The sequence below is a fragment of the Hippichthys cyanospilos genome, chromosome 1 (genome assembly GCF_059441005.1).
Source record: "Hippichthys cyanospilos isolate Australia breed blue-spotted pipefish chromosome 1, RoL_Hcya_1.0, whole genome shotgun sequence".
NCBI lineage: Eukaryota > Metazoa > Chordata > Actinopteri > Syngnathiformes > Syngnathidae > Hippichthys > Hippichthys cyanospilos.
In genome coordinates, this window is record NC_142369.1 from 15,633,984 (window position 1) to 15,655,778 (window position 21,795).

At 39.2% G+C, this 21,795-nt stretch overlaps 1 protein-coding gene across 2 annotated transcripts in view; it reads left to right on the forward strand.

The window, feature by feature from the left end:
• LOC148429418 (GDNF family receptor alpha-2-like) overlaps positions 1-21,795 on the forward strand; it is an 80,823-nt gene that overhangs the window by 40,093 nt on the left and 18,935 nt on the right. For both annotated transcript variants that reach the window (XM_088430668.1, XM_088430658.1), the window contains exons 4-6: positions 369-747; positions 16,214-16,326; positions 17,180-17,320. In XM_088430668.1, coding sequence (XP_088286794.1) covers positions 369-747; positions 16,214-16,326; positions 17,180-17,320 — 633 coding nt within the window. The remainder of the gene's footprint in view (positions 1-368; positions 748-16,213; positions 16,327-17,179; positions 17,321-21,795) is intronic.

Below are 21,795 nucleotides of genomic sequence, written 5' to 3' on the forward strand. Positions count from 1 at the left end.
TGCTGTCGACTGAAATTACATCACGGTTGCTCAGGGCCGAGGTAACCACCAATCACGACTCACAAGTATTCTGAGTTTAGGCAAGTGAGGTTTGCAAGCTGAGCCACGGTTCGTTATTACGTGAGCCCCTAAACAGTCATTTTTCGGCCACATTCTAAGATGAATAAAAATGGGTGGATTTCTTCTTGATACATATTCCACAAATATTAATGAGAATGTTGTGTTGAAACAATTAAGGATGTGTAAAACATAGAGAAAATGTTTGAATTGGTTTCCTCTTTAAAATGAACTACACAAATGTTGATTAAAATTGTAGTTACTAGACAAATAAGAGTCCCTCTCCCTCTTTGCACCCACTCTTCAATCAGGGATGCTCACAGTGGCCCCGAAAGGTTTCCATTGCGCTGACGCCGAGAGAACCTGCAACCCATGCCTGGACGCAGCCAAAGCCTGCAACCTCAACGGCACCTGCAAGAGGCACCGCTCGGCCTATATCGCCACCTGCAGCAAGGAGGACCCCAACAAGGGGGAAACATGCAGCAAGAAGCGCTGCCACAAAGCGCTTCGGCTCTTCCTGGACCGCGTGCCCCCAGAGTTCAGCCACCGCCTGCTGTTCTGCCCCTGCCAGACGGAAGGCTGCGCCGAGCGTCGCCGCCAGACCATCGTGCCCGATTGTTCCTATAAAGAGAAAGAAAAACCCAACTGCCTGGAGTTGAGGACGGTCTGTCGCCAGGATTCTCTCTGCAGGTGCGTGTGGAGGGTGGGGAGATACTTAGGGTGCGCATTAGGCGGGAGCCAATAACAAATGAGTTCTCATCAGGTGTGTATGGGGGGGGGGCATTGCAATTAGAAAAAAAATCCTACGTACTTCTACTTCAACTACAACATCTTTTTTTTTCTCTCATTTTGAACACTTCACGCATTCACGCATTTCATGCCACAGGCCAGCCATGCACCCTCCAAAGCCAGCCCCCAAAGCTATGCCACCGACGAGAGCCCCCACGATGGCAGGAAATCAGGTATCATCCATCCGTAAGGATTGGCTGATACAAAATCCTATCTTGTCACTTTCAACTCATTCCAAAACATGCACTATTGAAAGTCATGAATGACAATTGGCTCTGCTTCACCCAGCCGCCTATTGAGGCCAACTGTAGTGAGCAGGACGGGAAGCAAAGGTTTGCAACTTGCAACATGACCGCTTTCATCTACTCTGAAGGCATCTATGTTTAAACATTCTCTTTTTAACATGATGAAAATAAACCTCATTTGCATGTTCGCATCGCCAAAACCAACTACGGGTCCACGAGAGGTGAAATTTTTACATTATGTGTATGTAAGCTGGAAATTTATAACAACGTACAAAGCGGCATTTCTTCGACTAATTTGGCAAAACGGATTGATGTATTGATCGCAAGGAAAAGAGTGCTGTTCCGTGCCACATTCCAGTCTAATTAGTAGGTTGTCTACCTCTCCCTGACTGCATATGTATGTGGCTATTACTTATTTAAAGATGCATCTCAATAGATTAGAATATCATTAAAAATATATACTTCATATCATTTCAGCAGTTCACACGGAAATAAAGCTCACGTACAGATTAATTGAAGAGAAAGATTAGATTTGAAGCATTCTATTCTATTTTTTTATATTAGGGCGGTACAGTGGAAAACTGGTTAGCATCTCCAACTCACAGTGCACCTCACATTCAACCATTCACAGGGCACACAAAGACAAACAACCATTCACAATCACGCCTAAGAGTAATTGAAGTGTCTAATATACTTACCATGTATGATTTTCTCATTTGGGAGGGGACCAGAGCACCTGGAGAACACCCACGTGAGCACGGGGAGAATATGCAAACACAGGACGGCCAGGGCTAGCTGGAATTATACCCGAGAACTCTGAACTGTGAGGCAGACTGTATACAAGCATTTTCATTGTGTATGTAAATTTCCAATATGTTGTGGTGGAGCAGCATTTGGGTTTGGCTGAGCTATGAGCTCATCACTTTTAAAAAAAAGTAATCAACGTTTTCAAACTGTCGTAAATCAACACAGTATTTGATTTTCGTTTTTGAATGAAGTTATTCAACTACAATTATCGGTATTCCAATTTATTTAGATGCAAGTGCATCTGTGTTGCTCCTAAGAGACTCCCGCAGAGCTCATGTTTTTTTAACTGTCAGTTCTATGTATAAAAAAAGAGATTCAGTACATCTGACTTCATCAATATAATTTAATATTGATGGAAATGAGCGAAAAGGGAGGCTCAGAAAGTCACTCCTCGACAGTAATTATCTTCCTTCCGTGGCATCTTTTAAGTTTTTATGGCTTTCTCTTGTTACTTTGCCAGCAAACTAATTCCAATTTTAAGGACGCAGTAGCTTTTCAGTGTCGGATGAACTTGTAAGGCTAAGTTGTAGAGACAATGGCCAATTAAGCAGAAAAAAACAAAAAACATTAGTGGCTCACTTTGACTCCATCGCGACTCTGTTGGATCCAGACAGCTGCGTTCAATTCACACCTAGCCAGCCGTGACATGTCTGCTTGTGTTGGAGCAGCTTAAAACAGGCAAAACACACAATGTGCTGTTCACCCAATCAACTGTGAAGATCTTCACACCTTCCAGAACTGCATGTGTGTCCAGCCAGTTCATTAGTCTAATAGCGCAAAAACTGAGGGACATTTGAATAATTTGAAGTATTTAAAAGCTCATTTGAGAGCCTAATGAAGTTCGACGGAGCGCTAGACCCTTGAACGTCCACCGCTAAAAATAAAGGCCAGTGAGGGAAGCATCAGAGGGGGAAAAAAAACATTAATGGCTAATTTTCCATTTTCCCACAGTGACAGATGATTAGGCAGCTGATACAACCATTAGTGCCACATCTCAGTGGCATTTACATGTTGAATACAGCAAGTTGGATCAAGCAACACCGGCCTTTTTTCTAAGAAATGTCCAAGCAAATGTACAATGCATCTCCCGAGCTTGGGTTCCTATTTCGGTGCTTTGCTCCAGGACACCTCAGCAGTCAACAGAAAGCACTAAACTATCCAAGGCAACTTCTTGGCCAGGTTTGGCCAAGGGATTCCAAAGTGCAGGACTATACAGATTAGCAAATGCTGCCGCAAAGGGCTTTCTCTTTGTCACGTAATCTTAAAATGCCAACATTCTATTAATGACTTTTTGTGCTCAAAAGCTTACTAAATTCCCAAACAGCAAACTCCTTTAGTGTGACAATTTAGCAATAAATGGTTGCGCTGTGGTGTGCTAGTTGCAACTACAAATTCCCCACGGTCTAATTCCTTCTGCACTTAACTGGATTACATCTTGCGCCATATGAGCAAACATAATCAATGTGTAATTACATTTTGTCGCTCTCTTTTAAATATTCTGTTTACAACCTTTTTTTTCTGGACCTCAAAGTAATCTTAGCCCCGCATACCAAGCAATGCAACCACAAGATGCCATAAATACCACCTTACTTTTTCTTTAATGAACCACACACGCAATTTGAAAAAAGCAGTTATATGACAAAAAATAATTAAAGAAAAGAAGAACTAGAGGATTTTTGAGGGGTTCTTGGCCCCAGTGCATTTCCCAGACTCTCCACACTTCTCTTTTCCTGCCACAGATAGAGATTATAGACAAATTTCAAATCATAAAGCAGGCGTTTGGTCACACATTGTAACGACTTGTAGAACTATGCGCACCATGTGAAAGTTCAGTAGGGTTAGGGTACAATGCTCGATTTTCTAGCAGTCTTTGTCATTTTTGAGAAACTACGCTCAGTCGCCACATTCACACCATTAAATCCATTCAAAGCAGCTAAACTCTCTCCCCCAATTTATGATTGTCTTGATAATTGCTTGCGTGTGGGCATTGTGTAATCTGTTTTCAGACGGAGATTATTTCTTTGACCCGATGGCACTCAGGTGTCAGGGGTTCACCTGAGTGTTGAGAGAGATGTAATAAAACATAAAAGCTCATTATCTGTGGCCACGAAAGGTCAACAGCTCGATGAGCACGTAGCTCAACATAATTGTATGGTACACAGACGAGCTGGCAAACACAATGACCAGCCCATACCTTTGTGCGCACGTTCAGCCAATGGAAGTTGGTGCTCACTTATGCTATGATGTGACATCAGGAATTATTGGAAGACCATTACTGTATTTGTCCCGGAAAACATCAAGGGAACTGATTTCCTTTAATCAGATCATTTATTGACGCTGCAGCGTTGGCCCTAATCTGTGCTGCACTCTCAATATGTTGTACAGGGAAATCGAATTTCAACTCATTTGTCATGCTAATGAAGACAGCGTCAAGGCATTAGGACTATTTTGTGGCTCCATGTGAAGAAACCCCACAGAGAAAGCTTCTGAAAATTAAAGGCAACACTCAGAAAACTTTTTTTTTTTAAGTTAACTCTAAACAATACATGCGAGAAAATGCCAGAGGAAAACTTTTTTTTTTTTTTTTTTTGCACTTCCCTCTGGGAGATGTGTTGATTAAAGCAAGCGATGATCATTCAATGACAGGCCTGTCCCCCCCTGGGGACATCCACCTCCAAACAGGATACACAGCTCGCCCGCCTCAGTCTCTTTCAATCCAAAAGCAAGGCTAGCTTTGGAGAGAAGCAGGAAAATAGTGATCATGTGACAGGAAAACAAAGAGAGGAATGAAGAAGGTCTCATGAGATCGATCAAACTTTGACTGAAACTGAGATGATAAGCAGCAGAAAGAGGACAAAGAAAGGAAAGGCAATTTATAATCGCCATCCGGAGGGGGATTCCATTAAATGTTATTTCTTGGATCATAGGATGCTATATACCGTAGTTCCAATGTAAATTTGCATGGATCCTAAAGGTGAAACTGAAAAGACGAGAATCCCCGAAGTGTAGTAAGGGATGGAATCCCTTGCCAATATGGGGAACTCATTTTATTTGGCCCCCATCGATCACTTACATATGCTTACAAGAGCAGTTGAAATTTTAACATTGCTTTTATAGGATGTCACACAATTTAAAGTATAAAACGGAATGTTTTCTTCTTTTCGTGACTGTTTTGCTAATGTCTAACAAATCATGCGAGTGACTTGCTGTTTGTTAGAGCAGCTAACTGCATAAACCAAAAGGAGCAAAAAAGGCACCTCCTCATTTTTCTTTTCTCCCTGCACTTAGCTTTGGTGATTTTAACTTGTTCTTGTTTTGACACTTCAAGAAATTTTTGTACTTACATTATTTAATGACAATAATTTGCATTAGGTACATTGATATTTGCATTGAGGCATAGTTACATGTAGTACAAACATAAACACTTTTTTTTAACTCTTGAAGAACCTTAGGAACCTTCCTCCACAACCAGAGAGGTTTTTAATTAAAAAATAGTTACTGAATATTTCCTGTATTTATGTCCTTATTGTCCTTAAATATGCCATATATTGTAAACAAATAAAAACAGTATTTGACGACTGAATAATGGAATTATTCCATTCCCAAACGTCATTTGAAGTGCAACTTAGGGACAGCAACTAACCCTGACACTCTAGAGTTAAATCAGTATCAGCAGCTGCTCTGCCAGAACGTTGGTTTTCAAATTAAGTCACCTTACTCTTCTTCACTTATTTGTTTTAATATGAAATTAAAATTTTGAATCTTCTTTCCTTTTGACTTGAAATTCACAGTTAATACTTGTAGAAGTAATTTATTTGAATAGAATTATTTTGAAGGTGAATTTCCACCCGGGTTTCGACGTCCCTTAGTGTTTGGCACCTTCAGCGTCCCATCGCTGGCGATGACGCAAAAAGATCCCAAAAAGGAAAATCAAATCATACTTGAAGCCTCTTGTATTTGCCATGCACACTGACCTCAAGGTTTTTGTGCAGTATTGGAGGCTTATTTTTATTTATTTGGTCGGTTTCCAAAACAAGTGAAACACAAAAGCCGAACTGCCCAACTCGCACAACTGCACAACTCGCCCAGGCCAAAAGTCATGTAAAAATGCAGATTCACATCAGCAGTTCCAACTTTGCGGTACGACAGTACTTTTTCTTCAAATCATTTCACGTTCATATTGTTTCCAGGTGGAGCCCAAAGTCCCTGCAAACAAACAATAAATATCTGAGTGGACTTCAAACGTCTAATATTGGCGGGGGTTGAGGTGGTCTCCGCGGATGCAATTGTTGCTATTCAGTAGAGATCCGGGGACGGGACGACGAGCATGCGTTAAATGGAGCAGCACTCATTTCTTCCGCTCGGCTGTACTTTTTTCCAATGTTATTTTGTTCCATAATCCAGCACAAACAAACAACAAAACACACATTGCTCTCTGTTGCTTTTTCAATCTTCAAATGAATGCACTCCTTTGTGGACCGCCAAGTCCAACAGTGACAGCAGGCTCTATTTGGATGTCCGATTGTGTTGCAGGCATGTGTCTAACCAAAGAAGCTCCCAATCCATTTTAATGCCATTTAACACCCTGAGTCCAAGGAGAACAGAGTCCCACACTACATGTGAAGTCTATTGATTGGCTGTAGGATCAATGCAACACTTCTACCTTTGATTTACCCCCCAACTCCACCACCTTCCTCACGCTCGCTGGCAGCCGTTTTGCGCATTGAATGTTTTGCTGACTGATTTTCAGGGTGAAGTGCTCAGTGACAATCAATCGCCCGATACCTACAAATAAACACACAAACATACTATCACCTTGGTGGAAACAACAGCCGGCAGAGTGACCCACCTAAAAAGAAACCTCTTAACTAGTCCCTACACATCTCTTTTCGCTAAATATTGTTTGTCCCTCATGCAAATACATTTTTTTTCTCTTGTTGCCCCTATTGGTTTGAAGGCTCCCAGGTATTGTCCCAGTTTCACAACTTTATGGGCCACTGTACTTCATAGTTGAAGTTAGTCAGATTAATGAATTGCCGCCAATCCATTCGTCCATCCATACATCTTCTATTAATCCAGGTTAGTGCCATGGGTAATTTGGAGCCTATCCTGGCAGACTTTAAACAAGAAGGTGGCGTTACTCTGAATTGGTCACCAGCCAATTGTAAGACTGATAAAAACTACTCACTTAGGCCAATTTCGAAGCTAACATGAATGTTTTTAGAATGTGGGTTCAGTGAAACTTTCCGAACTTCATGGCTCATATATGACAACCAAACATTTGGCACATAGGCTAAAAAAAATGTTCTACGTCAAAATGTTTGGTAAAGAGGAGACGGTTGCAAAAGGAAAGTGAAGTTATCTGCAGCTCCTGAATTGGGAATTGTTATAGTATTTTAATATTCAGTTGACCACAGGAAAATGTTCCCCTCAGTCTCCAATGCCACAACATTGGTTTCCCGAGTACTGTAATATTTTGTTGGAAAATCTTTAACTGCACGTTTTCTTCTTTTCAAATTAATTGTTCTCCAAAAAGTTCAGTTCTTATTCTCACCACTGGTCCCTACTTAATATTGGGCCAGGCATTTTTTTATTTTTTTTTTAAAAAGCCAGTGCATTTAATTCCAATACATAGTGTACACACACTATTGTGTTTGTGTGTGTGTAAGTGTGTGTCCATGCTCACTGACCATTTTAACGGCACTATCAAAGGAGATATGTATCGATGTAAACTTCAGGCATCATTGACGAGGGCTACCTATTTTCTTTCACGTTCACTTCCTCGCGTGGTATATGTATTATTAATGCAAATAGGACTTCTCTTCATCTGTATGTACAGTGATGTGTGTGTAGGTGTGTGTGTCTGTGCGTGCTTTTGTGTGTGTGTTTAGGAAAACACCTGATGCATCCTTCTTATCCTTGATTTGTTGATTTGCGTCAGAAATTTTTCAACTCTTCTTTTTTGCTGTATACTTGAACGTAAATTTAGATATACTGTACTGTAGGGATGTGCTTTTTTTTTTTTAAAGGCATTTACAACATTATGCATCAAACGTATTGACACAAACATATACAAATTTTGGTCTCAAAATAAAATTTACACTTGGGTCTACCCTGAGCATTTTTCTCTCTCAAGTATAAATTTTTACTTATAAAATATACAGAGACCAGAACTGGAACGTCTTTATTTTTTCACAAATTCAACCAAATTGGAGGTCAAGCAACATCATAGAGCACATTTTTTTCTAACTTTTAAAGTTTTGCTGTGTGAAATATGAAACAACAGTTGAGCTGCGATGTACTAAAAGTGTATCTTTAATGCGTGACTAATGGTTAAATAATTACTGGTGATAAGAGCTCTGCGGTGCACTATTAACTCACTTCCACGTTTTCAGGCACATTTGTTTGCCGGGGAAGGTCTGTTTGCAATGTTTAGACAATATTTAGGGAGTTCAGATAACCTTGAATAATCTGCCCACCTCTTTCCGCGGCGTGTGTGCGTGAGATGCCTGATTTAGCATTCATTCAAATGGCACAACACTCAGTATGGGGTTCTAAGTCATTTTGCAGCTGCTGATATCGAATCAACTGCTAGTCAATGTGGTCACAAAGTAAGAAGAACAGTGGTCTATGTTTTGAAAATAAACTATAAAGCCGGACAAAATGGGCAAGAAAAATGTGATGGCTAAGCTTCCTTGTGTTTTCACTGAATACCATCTGGCCACATGGCTCTTTTCGGATCGACTGGGAATCCCGATGAGTGCGGCGTTGCCAAAAATAGCAGGTGCTAGCACGGTCAATAGAAAATAAATATACAAGCCTCAACATGAGACATACCTGGACAAGCTAATTAAAGCCAACAAGAGCCGTATGAAAATTCTGCCCCTAAAGAGATAAAAAAATGTGAAATATGTGTTGTGATTGTACTCGTTTGCTAAGTGAGTGGGATCATGATGAGAGCGACATTAGTGCTCACATGCATCCATTTCCTATAGCACTTGTCCTCCATAGGGTCATGGGTGAGCTGGAGCCTATCCCAGCCGTCTTTGGGAGCGAGACAAGGTACACAATGCAGGGTACTTAATGGACAACCATTCACAATCACATTCGCGACTACGGACTGACATGCATCTTTTTTTTACTTTGTAGGAGGAAGCAGGAAAAGCATACAAAGTCAGTCCAGCACTCAGGAAGCCCAAAGCTGAGATTCAAATCGAGAACCTCTGAACAGTGCGGCGGAGGTGCTCACCGCTAGGCTTAACATGCTGCCTTGCCCATTTTGTTAAATTGGTATAACAAAGAATTATCACATTAGCGGAGGCAGAATTGTTGTATACAGCTCAGATTGAATCTGATTAAAAACACTTATTGTCGTGGCTTATCATCTTGGACCGAACTGGACCGAAGTTAAAAGTGAAAATGAAGTGTACCACGCAGCTAATGAATAGCTTTATTATTTTGATTATTTTATTCAAAATAGCACTTCTGTTCCACACACAAAGGCAGAGCGCTTTGTTTGTCCTTTCAAAAATAGTCGTCGACGTAATAAGCCATGCATCACAATGCAGGCAAGCTTCCCCGATGAACGTTCGCCATTGTTTGTCGCCGATGTTAATCAAAGCCACGAAGAAGCACGCACGCAAGGCTGCGTATTTTTCTGTGGCGCATTGAGATTTCTTAATGGCGAGTTTGCAAATGGGCCTACTTGAGTCTGAGAAGAGCAGGTGCAAGAGGATAAGGGAGTGAGGCTGAAGGATAGAAAGGAGATAAAACGTTAGCGAGGAGGCGAATGCAACAGAAAGCACCTCCTTTGTTTTTTCATTTGCCTCATCCAAGTGCTATTATGCCATCCCATTAAGTGGGCGCCATTGTCATCGCTGTTGTTTTGCCTTGTGTCGATGATGGGGAGATAACGCTGACAGCCTCAATATGTTGAAGACCAGAGATAAGGGAGAAGAGCGGCAATTTCTCATTTGAACAGAAATAATCATCCTTTAGAAGCTATTAGAGGATTTGGGGAGCTTGAGAGCTATTTTGTCTCCGTGTCTCATCCGAGAGGAAAATAGTTTCTTAGACTGACACTCATCTGATTGGACTCACATTGTTTGTCATGGCCATCAAGTGATCGGAATAAGAATCCATATAAAAAGCCATTAGTTTTCTCTTACTGCCAAGGCTGGACGGACATGCACTCGGCGCCGGTCTGAATGACTGTGTTTAAAGTGTCAGGTTGGCTGTAAGAAGTCTACCTCTTTGGGGGCTCCCCTGCCACTTCCCTGGTGGGCTGAGTGGCTGAAATGACCAGAAAAACTCTGCTGAGCTAGACAACCTGTAATTTCAGCAGCGAGTGGCGTCCGGTGGCGCTATAATGGAAATCCTGTGGAAACCTTGAAATGCGCCTCATGCCGGTGTTGGAACACCGTAGCGTCAACGCTCAGCACACCTCTATAAACGTTAAATTACTGTCTTTAAGCTATCATTGTCTTGGAGAATTCTGCTTCCAAAAAGAAACACAGCGCTTTGCCTAATATGTGCCTTACCTGACATAAACACAGCATTGCAAATTGGAAAGAACCCATAAAAAGAATGAAAAAAGAAAACTTGTTTTTTTTTCAGTCTGTGCATTGTTAAAAACAAATGTATTGTTTTATTTTTTAGGGGGGCCTAAAACAGTAAGTTGGAAAAACTTACAGAAGTCAATGTTATTTGGCACAACAGATCAAGCAATATGTTGAGGGTTTTTTTTCTCTTCATGTTAAATCTTTAAGTTGGGGTTCAATACATGTTACAACCAACTATAATTTTATTGAATTCTCAAATGTAAAATTCTACCAAGCTTATTTCTCAGACTTGCACTAATATCTGATTCATTTATTTTAACATGTAGCAAACAGCAGTGTGTTTACATAAAGAATACAACAAGGCATCAAGCTCAATTAAGAAAGAATTCTTCCCAATATATAACTTTTTTGGTTGTTTTACACATGACACTCAAAAACGGGTTTGCGTTGTATAAAAAATCCCAGAAAGTTGGGTTAATCAGGCACGAATATTGGGTTGATTGCTTTTTTTTTCAACCCATAATTGGGCGATTTATAACCCAACTGTTTTGAGAATGTTCTGTCTTTTTCTTTCACAAGCAGACCAGACGGTTCTCTGAACAACGACTTTTCAAACAGACCTACAAAACCATATTTTGAATGCCCTCCAACAGTGTAAATATATTTGCACTTCAATTTAGCTGTAAATAAGTAGTTTCATGAAACAAGAGCTGTATTACTAGTTTTTCACGTCCTCATGAAGACCATTGTGACGACTTAATGGGCCCTCAGCCTCTGTTTTCCGTGACAAATCCTTAAATTATTAGCAACACTTGACAACAGTCTCGGGCCACATCAGACACATCTTTGTTGCTCATATGTCGTGGACAGTCTTTCAAAAAGCATAAAAAAACAAACACGAAGACTGAAACGATGATCTCATATCTATTTGTTCTGAATTGCAGCAGGTGGAGATTTATTCTACCTTATGCCACTAAATAAAACAGCATTTATTTGTTCTGCCTGCTACTCCGTCTCTGGCATACTGTAGCTAAATGAATAAAAACATATTTGGAATTATATAATTTTCTGGCTAATTGAAACTTAATAACTTCCTGCGGCACCCCTGATGGGCTCATTTGGAAGAATTCCTTAGTCTAAGTTTTTGAAAGTACAAGCAAGCCCTGGAATTTGCCCAAAATGGCTGAGTTCTTGTTCAGTTTTCTTGGCTCTTTTGGGGTCTCCTGTATGTCAGTATGCAAACCAATTTTTGTGTTGATTGGGGAAAGTGGTCTTTGGTGCTATTTTTTCCCCCAAGTCTCCAGGCACACCACTCAACCAATCATGATTGGTTATGCCCAAGCGTCCTAAAATACAAAGACTTCAAACACAAGCTGTTCTTGTCATGGATACAGTATGCCATACAGCTGCCACTTACTATTAGAGGTGATGGTAGCTACCCTGGAAGCAAATGGAATCATTCAATCTCAATTTTGCTGGCCACACACGCATCAATGTAACATACAAGATGCTGAGTTTCCGGCAGCTATGGCAATAAGAATGCATATGGTAAAACAAATACAGTACCAATGCGTTTGTTACACAAAACAATACATAAACAAGAAAAACAGCAGAGCTACTGATAATATTTATAATGTTGTAAGACATTTAACATAATTGTCCGTAAAGATCTCCCTCAATCCTGTCTCTCTCTTTCTTATATATATATATATATATATATATATATATATATATATATATATATATATATATAGATATATATATATATAAGATATATATATATATATATATATATATATATATATAGATATATATATATATAAGATATATATATATATATATATATATATATATATATATAGATATATATATATATAAGATATATATATATATATATATATATATATATATATATATATATATATATATATATATATATATAGATATATATATATATATATATATATATAGATATATATATATATATATTCTTATATATATATATATATATATATATATATATATATATATATATATATATATATATATATATATATTTATTCTGCTGTTGTCTCCTATGTATATAAATTGCATGAATTAAATGGACATTTTATGTTATCTTAATACTATTTCTTCATAAAATTCCTATTTTGCATAGAATGCATCATGTTATTATTATAAGAAAAACAAAATCTTCTCGCGGGCAAGATGAAACCAGTTGAATTTTGTATCCATCCATGTCTGCCTTAGCAGCCTTGCTAGCTAAGGGAGAGGTTTATTTTCTTAGATGTTGTATAGTGGCATTTTGCAAGTTCTCTGGGTGATTTGATTGGATATTCAGTGGAGAAGCAGTTGGTGTTCTGCTTCGTGTTTTCTTTTCTTTAACCATATCATACCACACGCTGATGAAAAGCTCAGAGGACAGACTTTCACCTGGTTACCCCCATAATCTCTCCTAAACAAATCCATTTGTGTCCACCGTAAACACGCAGATTCAGGATGCGACATGATAGTGTGCACACTTGTCTTCAACTCACCACAAGGACTTGAATACTTCACCTTATTTCTGCTTGAATCCTTCTTCGCTAACTTCCACAAACGATAAAATTCCCTCCACTGATGGAACCAGACTCAGCATCAGCACAAGCATACTCATTATTCATCAAAGCAAGTCCAACTGCTTCAGAAATGTATGGAAAAGCCACACCATAATGCATTCGTGATCAAGTAGCTCTGTTGCTCTGAGTGAAGGTGATACAGCTGCTGTGCATATTTAAAAAGGTGACGGAACATTTGGCCTGGTGTCGCATTTCATAGTGCATTGTTTAAATTCGACTTCATTTCTCAGTGTCTCGGAACAATACAGTATCAGCCCACAAATAGATCACGCACTGTGGTCAGGATTTGGAAACACATCATTTATTTTGTTCATCTCCTTTATTCCCTTTCACTAATAAACTCATCACATTTGTTAAAAGACAGCATAACTTCAGGGGGTACACACGGTATCAGTGCACGAGGTGATTATTTTCACATCCGTTTTGAGGCATTAAGATGATTAAGTGCCCCGAAGAAGACCATCATCTTGATAAGATTTCCCTTTTGTGAGGTGTGCTTCATAGTAGGCCATGTAAAAGACATCAACAAAGAGGATATTGTCCCCTCAACACACATGAGCCTCAATTTGTCTCCACTTGCTGCACAGCAAAATAAATGGGGGACCAAAAAAAAAAAAAAAACAATCAGACATAAGTGAAACATAAAGCGTTCAGCTCGGTTGGCCGCACTGGTTAAAAGGCTCTGTAAAGACAGCAGGGTTTTGTAACAATAAAAGTCATTTGTATTTTGGTAATGGAAAAAAACAGCAGGATCTTGTAATAATTTGGAAGGAAATACAAGTCAAACACAATCAGGATGTTGGTTAGAGTCAAATTCAAAACAATTCAAGACAGGAAACAATTCATCCAGCTAGCAAAGAAATAAGAAGAAGAAATTCAAACGTACTGTACATTATCTAAATATTCACCTTCATATAACCTCTACTGACAGAAATTGTGGCCATCAAAATGATGCTCCTTGCAAAATACCCGTGACAGGTTCACCTTTTTTCTAGCTCATGCATGAGGAGAACGGAGAAGGACTGCACGAGTACAAGTCTACTGCGCTATGAAGCGCCATCTCTGAACCCTCTCTTTTTATTTTATTTAGGTATTGTCTACATGTAAGCAGCTTATTTAAACCCGCATAGTTTCCCCCTCACCGTTCTTGTTTGTTAATTTAAAGAATCACGTCTTTACAAATCCAGCACAGTCCTGGCTCGTCATAAAGTATGGCACAATCCCCCAGTGCGGAATAGAAAAGCCTCATTGTCCATTCTTAAAACCTGCCTTCAAATCCATTCTATGTCTTTCAACACAGCATCAGACTCAGCCCTTGTTTTATTTGTCTCTATTTCTTTTAACTGCCACCAAAGTATTAAAGTAACTTTCTCAACATCAACTCTGTTGAGGACATATGTACAAAAAACTTTTGTGGGGTTAATATTTTTAATGCAGACCAAGCATACACATAATGATATTTAGAGAAATCTCTAAAGCTTACCTAACATAACACACACAAATTGTTCTGCGTTGTAGCGCAACAGAATGTTTTTGAGCCCTGAAAAAAATCTACAGCCATTCTGTGCCTGTAAGAAGTTGATTTGCATGCATAAAACCCAAGGCAATATTCTCCCAAATTACGCATGTGTCCTGTTGCAATAGGCTTTGTTGAATTAGTGTATTAGCTATGCTAAATCTGCCTGCAAAATATAATTTACCATAATTAATAAGACATGGAAGTTTTCAGCTTAGGAAACGTTTACATAATTTTGAAGAATTTTAAAAACACATAAAGCATGTTGCAATATCTGTTCCTAATACTTTGGCCTTTCTCATGTGACTAATTGAGGTTGCCCAAACATAAGCTCTCTTTATGAAACGCTGCAGCTGAACATCATCACAAACCTTAACAGTCAACACATTGTGAAATTAATATCTCTTTCAAAAGCATCAATCTTAACTGGGCATCATTATGTTTACGGAGACCGAGTTTTTATACAGCTCTTGTGTGGATCACCATTAAATCGCTCATCATTTTGCGGCCTGCCTCGGTATGTATTATTCATATTGTGATGTTTGGCTATAGTTTCACTTAGGTTCATTATTTTACCTCAATAGTTAAAACTCCAACTACTTGTGTTATTTAGCGCTGCTTAGAATGCGCCGCAGAGTGTCGCATATAAAGAGGCTCCGCGAAGTGGTCGGAAAAAGATGGCGGAAAAGAGAAAAGCATCGGTTTGTGATTCATGGAGTGGGCAGCAGTGATGTGAACAGCACAGACAGAGTAACTTTGCACACGCTCCTCCCAATAAACCTACTTAAGTGGATTAGCAATGCCACCCTGGGGGCCTCGGTAGACTTAAAGCTCTTATCGCAAACACACCAAAAAACAAACAAAAACAAAAAAAAAAAAACAGACCACTTTTATCGGGACCCAAGGTTGGCGCCCGAAGTGAATTTTGGGAAACTGCTGAGATGTGAGGGATAATCATAGAAGAATGGGTCAAAGGAAGCATGACGCTCTCATCCTACATTAATTAATTACCGTTGGGTTTGTTGTGCATGTTGTCAAGATAGCGAAACATGAAAAGAAAAGGAAAAGTGATGCTGTTTCTGAGTCATGAGCGAGACCTTGTTCTAATGCACCTGTTTGACACAAAAACAGATGTGCATTTATGAGGTCCACTTTTTGATGCTGGTGACCCACAGCATCTAACCAATACCTATAAAAATAGAAATGCGTGCAGTCTCATGTTTTACTTCAATTCATGCACATCTCATATTTACATTTTCTTATTTTGTCTCTTCAATGCTCCTCTTTTTTGCGGACTATAAATGAAACTGCATCAACACAGCAATTTCTTGCAAAACATTATAGAGCCATATATTTATTCAACAAGTATTTCTATTTTAATTTCATAAGGACAACAAACAAAATACAAAATAATAAATAAGGAAGTAGACTGTTGAAAATACTTACTATTTTCAAAGTATAATAGCTTGGTTGAGATGGTCGTATGATTGTTAAAACTTTGGTTGGTATAATTATAAACCACAATATTTTTGGTTTCTCTATCTTTGGACATGAAGATGCGTTGGTACGGATTTTGTGTTCACTTTCTTCATAGCTCTCTTGTTGTTTTCTTTTGTGCAGGTCCAGGTTGGCTGATTTTATGGTAAACTGCCGCAGCATCCCACCCACAGTGAGCACCTGTCCCAACCAAGACAATCACCAAGCCTGCCTGGCCTCCTACACAAGGCTCATCGGTCAGTATCACCGTGATGGAGTAAGAGAGCGCTTGAATGAGAGAGAGAGAAAAAAGAAGCGACCCACTGGAGATCTCACAATATTTTTCACAAATGTCAGCAGCACTATGAGATTACAGGAGATGGTTTGTGGTCTGGAGGAGAGAGACAAACAGTACTGCAGTGCTCGAATTTTGGTGGTTTTCTTTTTTATCCTGTGGAGCACGAGGAGGAGTGAGACTGTCAGCTTTTCCCCGACGGCTACCATATCTCCCCTAGCGGCCCGGCCATCAGTTTACTACTAAAAGTAATTAGGGAGGCACAGAGAGAGTGTTTACTTAATTAAAAGACTTGATGACCATCTGTTTGCTCATATTAAATGTTGCTCCGACGACGCGAACAGGCTAATGCATACATATTTTGATAACGGCACCTTGGCGATGATGTGGGAGAGTACACGCGGTGCAAAATTGGAATTCTTTTTCAGCGCGCAAGTTGCACGGGTGCAAAGATTGCACACAGCGAGGAGATAAGTCACGCTGCTCACACAAAGTGGATGACATGGCTGACTCCTGCTGACAGACCTTTCAAAAGTGAAGTGTTTTGCCTCGGCGCTGTTCTCGTCCAACGGTGCGCGCATTTCCCAAAGCACCTGCTTTGCCAAAATATTCATAAGCATAATGGCCTCTTTACATCAAAAATGAAGTATTACGAACAGCGTTCGCTTCCCATAAAAACTAAAACAGGACAATGTCATTCTCGCATTGCCGTGTTTTCTATAGACTATTTGCAATAAATGTCTGCCATTATTGTCCATTAGTGACCTGGAAATGCTCATCCTAATGTGCGGATGTGTTTGTGAGTGTATCCGCAGGGACGGAAATGACACCCAACTATGTGGACAGCAGCTTCAGCCAGTGGACTATCTCACCCTGGTGCACCTGCAAGGGGAGCGGAAACCAGGAAGAGGAGTGCAACAACTTCCTGCGGAGCTTCACTGACAACACTTGCCTGAGTGAGACACGTTCCTCAAATCCTTACTAACTCGTACTGGACTAATGTGGTGGAGATAAGGTTTCTTTCACTCCTCTACACAGTACTCATGGAATCATTGGTCAAGACAGATTAAACGTCACAGGATGATATGACCTTTGTTGTTAGCACCATTGTATCAAACTAGCGTACATAGTGTAGCTACGCTGTCGTTTTTACATTACACCGAATTATATTTTGTTATGGAAAATGTTATGCTCATCTTTTTCTAACATTTTTTTTGTCGAGAAGCAATATGCTAATCATTTAGAGCTCAACAGTCCTTTCAACACGTTTAAACTTTGTTGATTAATAGAATCGATGTCCGGATTTCATGACGATATTCATGTATGTTCTCAGGTAAGATCGTTTAACCTATCATCACATCTTCATTTATTTTACTAGATAAAAGTCAATATAAAAATGTGCCGCCATGTTGACTACAATAATATTGTTAATCACCTTTTACCATACACTGACGAAATTTCAGCTTTTGGGCTCCCAGAGGAGGAAAATAGAGACCTTAAAAACAAAATGCAACAAAATGAACAGAACATTTTGTATTTCAAAGGGAACCTTAGCTCGCTTCTTTCATCTTTAAAAATCACTATGTTAACAGTAACTATAAGAAGACTGCATGACCTCGATTGAAGTATTTACTGTGTATCAGAAAGATCAAGTACACAGCTGCGGGGCCTTAGTTTGCTCAATGCGGAAGAAGGTCTGCTCTCTCACAAAATGTGTCCTATTCTTATTTAGACTTGGCCGCTTACCAACAGGGAGGACTCTCTGTATAACACATGTGACTCTGTGTGCCCTTACAGTCTTAACTGGTGGCAACTAGATGTGTGCAAGAGTGCAAATAAGAAGATGTAAAGCAAGAAAAGGTCACAGTGACACGACAGCCTAGCTCAAATCACAATTTTAATCATAAGTGCCAAAGAAGCATCATCTAACGCAACAATATTGTGTACTTTGGTTGGATATCTTTATGTTTATCCTTGCAATACAATTATTTCTTCTCTAGTCACATTTCTTTTGAAGTCCGCCAAAGAAGCTTCTTTTCACATCCTTGTTCGTCCTATCACTGCACCCGTAAATGGCGCGTGTGTGCACCAATGTGAAGCAGTTAGTGAAAAAAATGAATGAACGAAAGTAATGTACACTCGTAATTTGCAATTTAGGTTGAAGACACTAGTCTTGAAAAGTGTGTGTGGCGTTTGCATGTTCTCCAACTGATTGTGTTGGTTTTCTTCTAGTCTTCCAGTTTTCTCATGTCTGGGTCCTCATTACCTCATAGCCATCAGGAAATTCTGGGGTTTCCGGAATGACTTGTCAAAACCTATCCAGTCGAGACAAGGGTTTCGGCGCATATAGTGTTTACCATACGTCTTGGCTGCCCTATGAACAATTGACAAAGGCTCAAGCCAGGGATGTTCAGGGAATGTTCCTGTACGTTCTTGGCTCAAGCCTCTGCCAGCTGTTGTTGAGTAAAAGATTATTCTGGGCTGGTTGCCAATCGATCAGAGACTACGTGTAGTATGGACCAGGTTTGCCCAGAGTTCTCAGCATCCAAGTTATTTATAAAAAGACCAATTATAACTGATCCTCCCACTTTCTTTATTTTTTTAAAAACTATAGTTTCATTGGAAGTATATTGTAATGTCGAACAACTAACCCTGTATTAACTCCTTTTGAGACAAAGGTTAGATAGATAGTGGACATTCCAAGGAGTAATTTCAAACATTTGTGGATTTCCTTGGTGTGAAACAAAGTATATGCAAAGTAAAGGGGGTCTTTTTTTATTGTCCTGTGGAATGGACATCTGGAGACTGGGCGTGATATTCCCCCAGCTCTCAGGGAAGAAAAGCAGAGGTAATTTGAGTATACTGTACATGAGCATAGGTATTGAATGATTTTGAATATTCATGCAGAAGGTAGGCTTAAAAGAGTGGCAGTGCAGACCATTTTTTGGGATATTTCTTTAGACTGCAGTGCGTTACGAGAATCACATCTTTTTGTAACAAATACGGTCAAATAAGTTTTCATTTCCATTACCAATCTGCTCTGCCTGGCAGCAGTTCTGGAGTCTTGTTGAAGCAGAGGAAAAAATACACCACAGGTTTCTTTATCTGTCCAATGTGTATAGGTGAAGTATTCAGAACTGTATGAAAAAAGCCACTATGTCAAGACCTGCTTGATATCTAAATGGATAAGTACAGTTTTCATACATGTATGAAATTATGAGGCCGGCCATTGAAATATACAGTATATAGCCTTGATGAACCAACTTTGGTATTTTGGTACAGTGTTAGCAGCAGTGGAATTCCGTGCATTTCACACTTAGGCTTTCAATGAGTGGACCCCTCATGTGCACCCGTACGCACGTACACAGGCTTTTCTTCAGAGCATTGCAACATCAATAAAGCGGCATCAGCAATTAAAACTTATCATTATGTGTGCCAAAACTTAGAATAAGTCATAATAATTTCAAATTATTTGTCCACCAAGTTTTATGAAGTCCAACAAGAGCAGGCAAGCTTTAACAAGATTGTCCGCTAAATTGCAAATGGCAATTTAATATAAGTGTCACGTCTGTGCATGGTGAGTTGAGTTGAGAGGAGGAAGGAATGGGACCCAAACAATGCAGGAAAACTGAGAAATATGTGGCTCAAAAGGGAAGTTTTAACAAGGAAATGAGGCAGGACCGATCAGGAGCAAAACTGGATGGACAAAGTATCACCAGACGGATGGACCAAATCAAACTAACAAGAATGCAGACAATAAAGGCAGACACGAGTGGAACAGAAACATGAACAAAACCCCACAAGAACAAAAGCCAAACAAACATGACAATTGAATATGAATGGCATGAAATGACAAAAACATATGAACTCGCCCAAGTTATTTCAGTACAAAATCCATTCTTTTTTTTTTCCTCAGAAAGACTTTCATGACTTGCTCATAGAGTTTGTCTTGGCGTTTCATTTCCAATAATAAGTCCTTTTGTATTGACAAGGAGGCCAATGCTATAAGTCGCGTCCATCCAAATTCCATTTTGCTCTTCTTCAGTCATTGTGGGTTTAAGAAAAAATAGCATTCGCAAGTGTGGCTTCGATGTATGCTAATGCTAGCTGGTTGAGCAACATGTTTTTCTTTTTTTTAAATAACGTTATTTAACCACTTCCATCGTTAAACATGGTGGACCAATATACCACCGCCTTCCTGCAGTGAGCGTCCAGTTATGTCAGGTTTTATGTGAGCCCTCTATATGGCTATCTTATGACTCGATTGGCTATTGCAGCTGTCTAACAAAAATATGGGCCCGTACACAATATTTCATGGCGCACTGCACAGAAGCCTTCAATGAAGTCTGCCTGGCGATGCACGTTAGCTGAATTCTAATTGGCTAAAAACTCTACACTAAAACGGCAGCACTTGTAGGAGTGCAACCATATGGATATAATATGACACGAAAAGAAAATATAAAATATATATATTTAGTAAAATATATTTAAAATATATTTAAATATATATTTAAATATATTTAAAATGAAATTCAAATTTACTATAATTATTATAATTATTATAGTTTATTATAGTTATCATAATGTCAGGTTATATTAGGCCAACAGAGAAGGCTTTGCCGGCTCACCACTGGTTAGTAGGAGTCTAGTTTAATATTCAAGGTTCAAAAGATTTTATTGTCATATGTATAGTATTATTATACCACACAAATAAATTCCTATTTATGATCAATTCCCAAATTAATATCTAAAGTGCCAGTAATATACATAGATAGAACAACACCCCTGTAAAATATAACTTCCTGCCCTCATAAAATAACACATTTATCAATACAGTCACAAATGTTAAATTCAAATGCAGCAAAGCATTGTGGGGAATCGGAATGCTTCTGAAAATGCCAACTCCTCCTAGAAGATTCAAACTAAGAAGATTAGAATTGAGAGGCAGCTGTGATAACTACTTATCCACCATGCTTCTGTTTATCAATCATTGTAAAGGCATCTGTTGGGACATTGCATTTATTTATTTAAGGAGAATATGCATCTTAGGACTCGGCGGTGCATAGCATTCATCATAGACCGCTATTTGAGAAAATAGAGTATGCGTAAAAGCTAAGTGAAAAAAAAATAAAAGGATTAATGGAACGTCATGTCGTAATCAAATTTGCCAGCTCTACACTTTCATTCAACTTCAACAGACATCTTTTTGCCAGCTGATTAAGTTGGAATTAGTGAATTAAGTTTGTCAGAAAGAAGTCATTTCTTTTCTCCGCTCATCGTTCCTTCGGGCCACATCTGCCCAGACCTTAACACAAAAGAAACCATTTGCATGTCATTTTCACCAGCAATCTCAGGCTTATCGCTTACGGGAGAAAAGTGTCATAAAAATCCGGCACAGAATTAAATAATACATATCTTCTGTACATCTCAT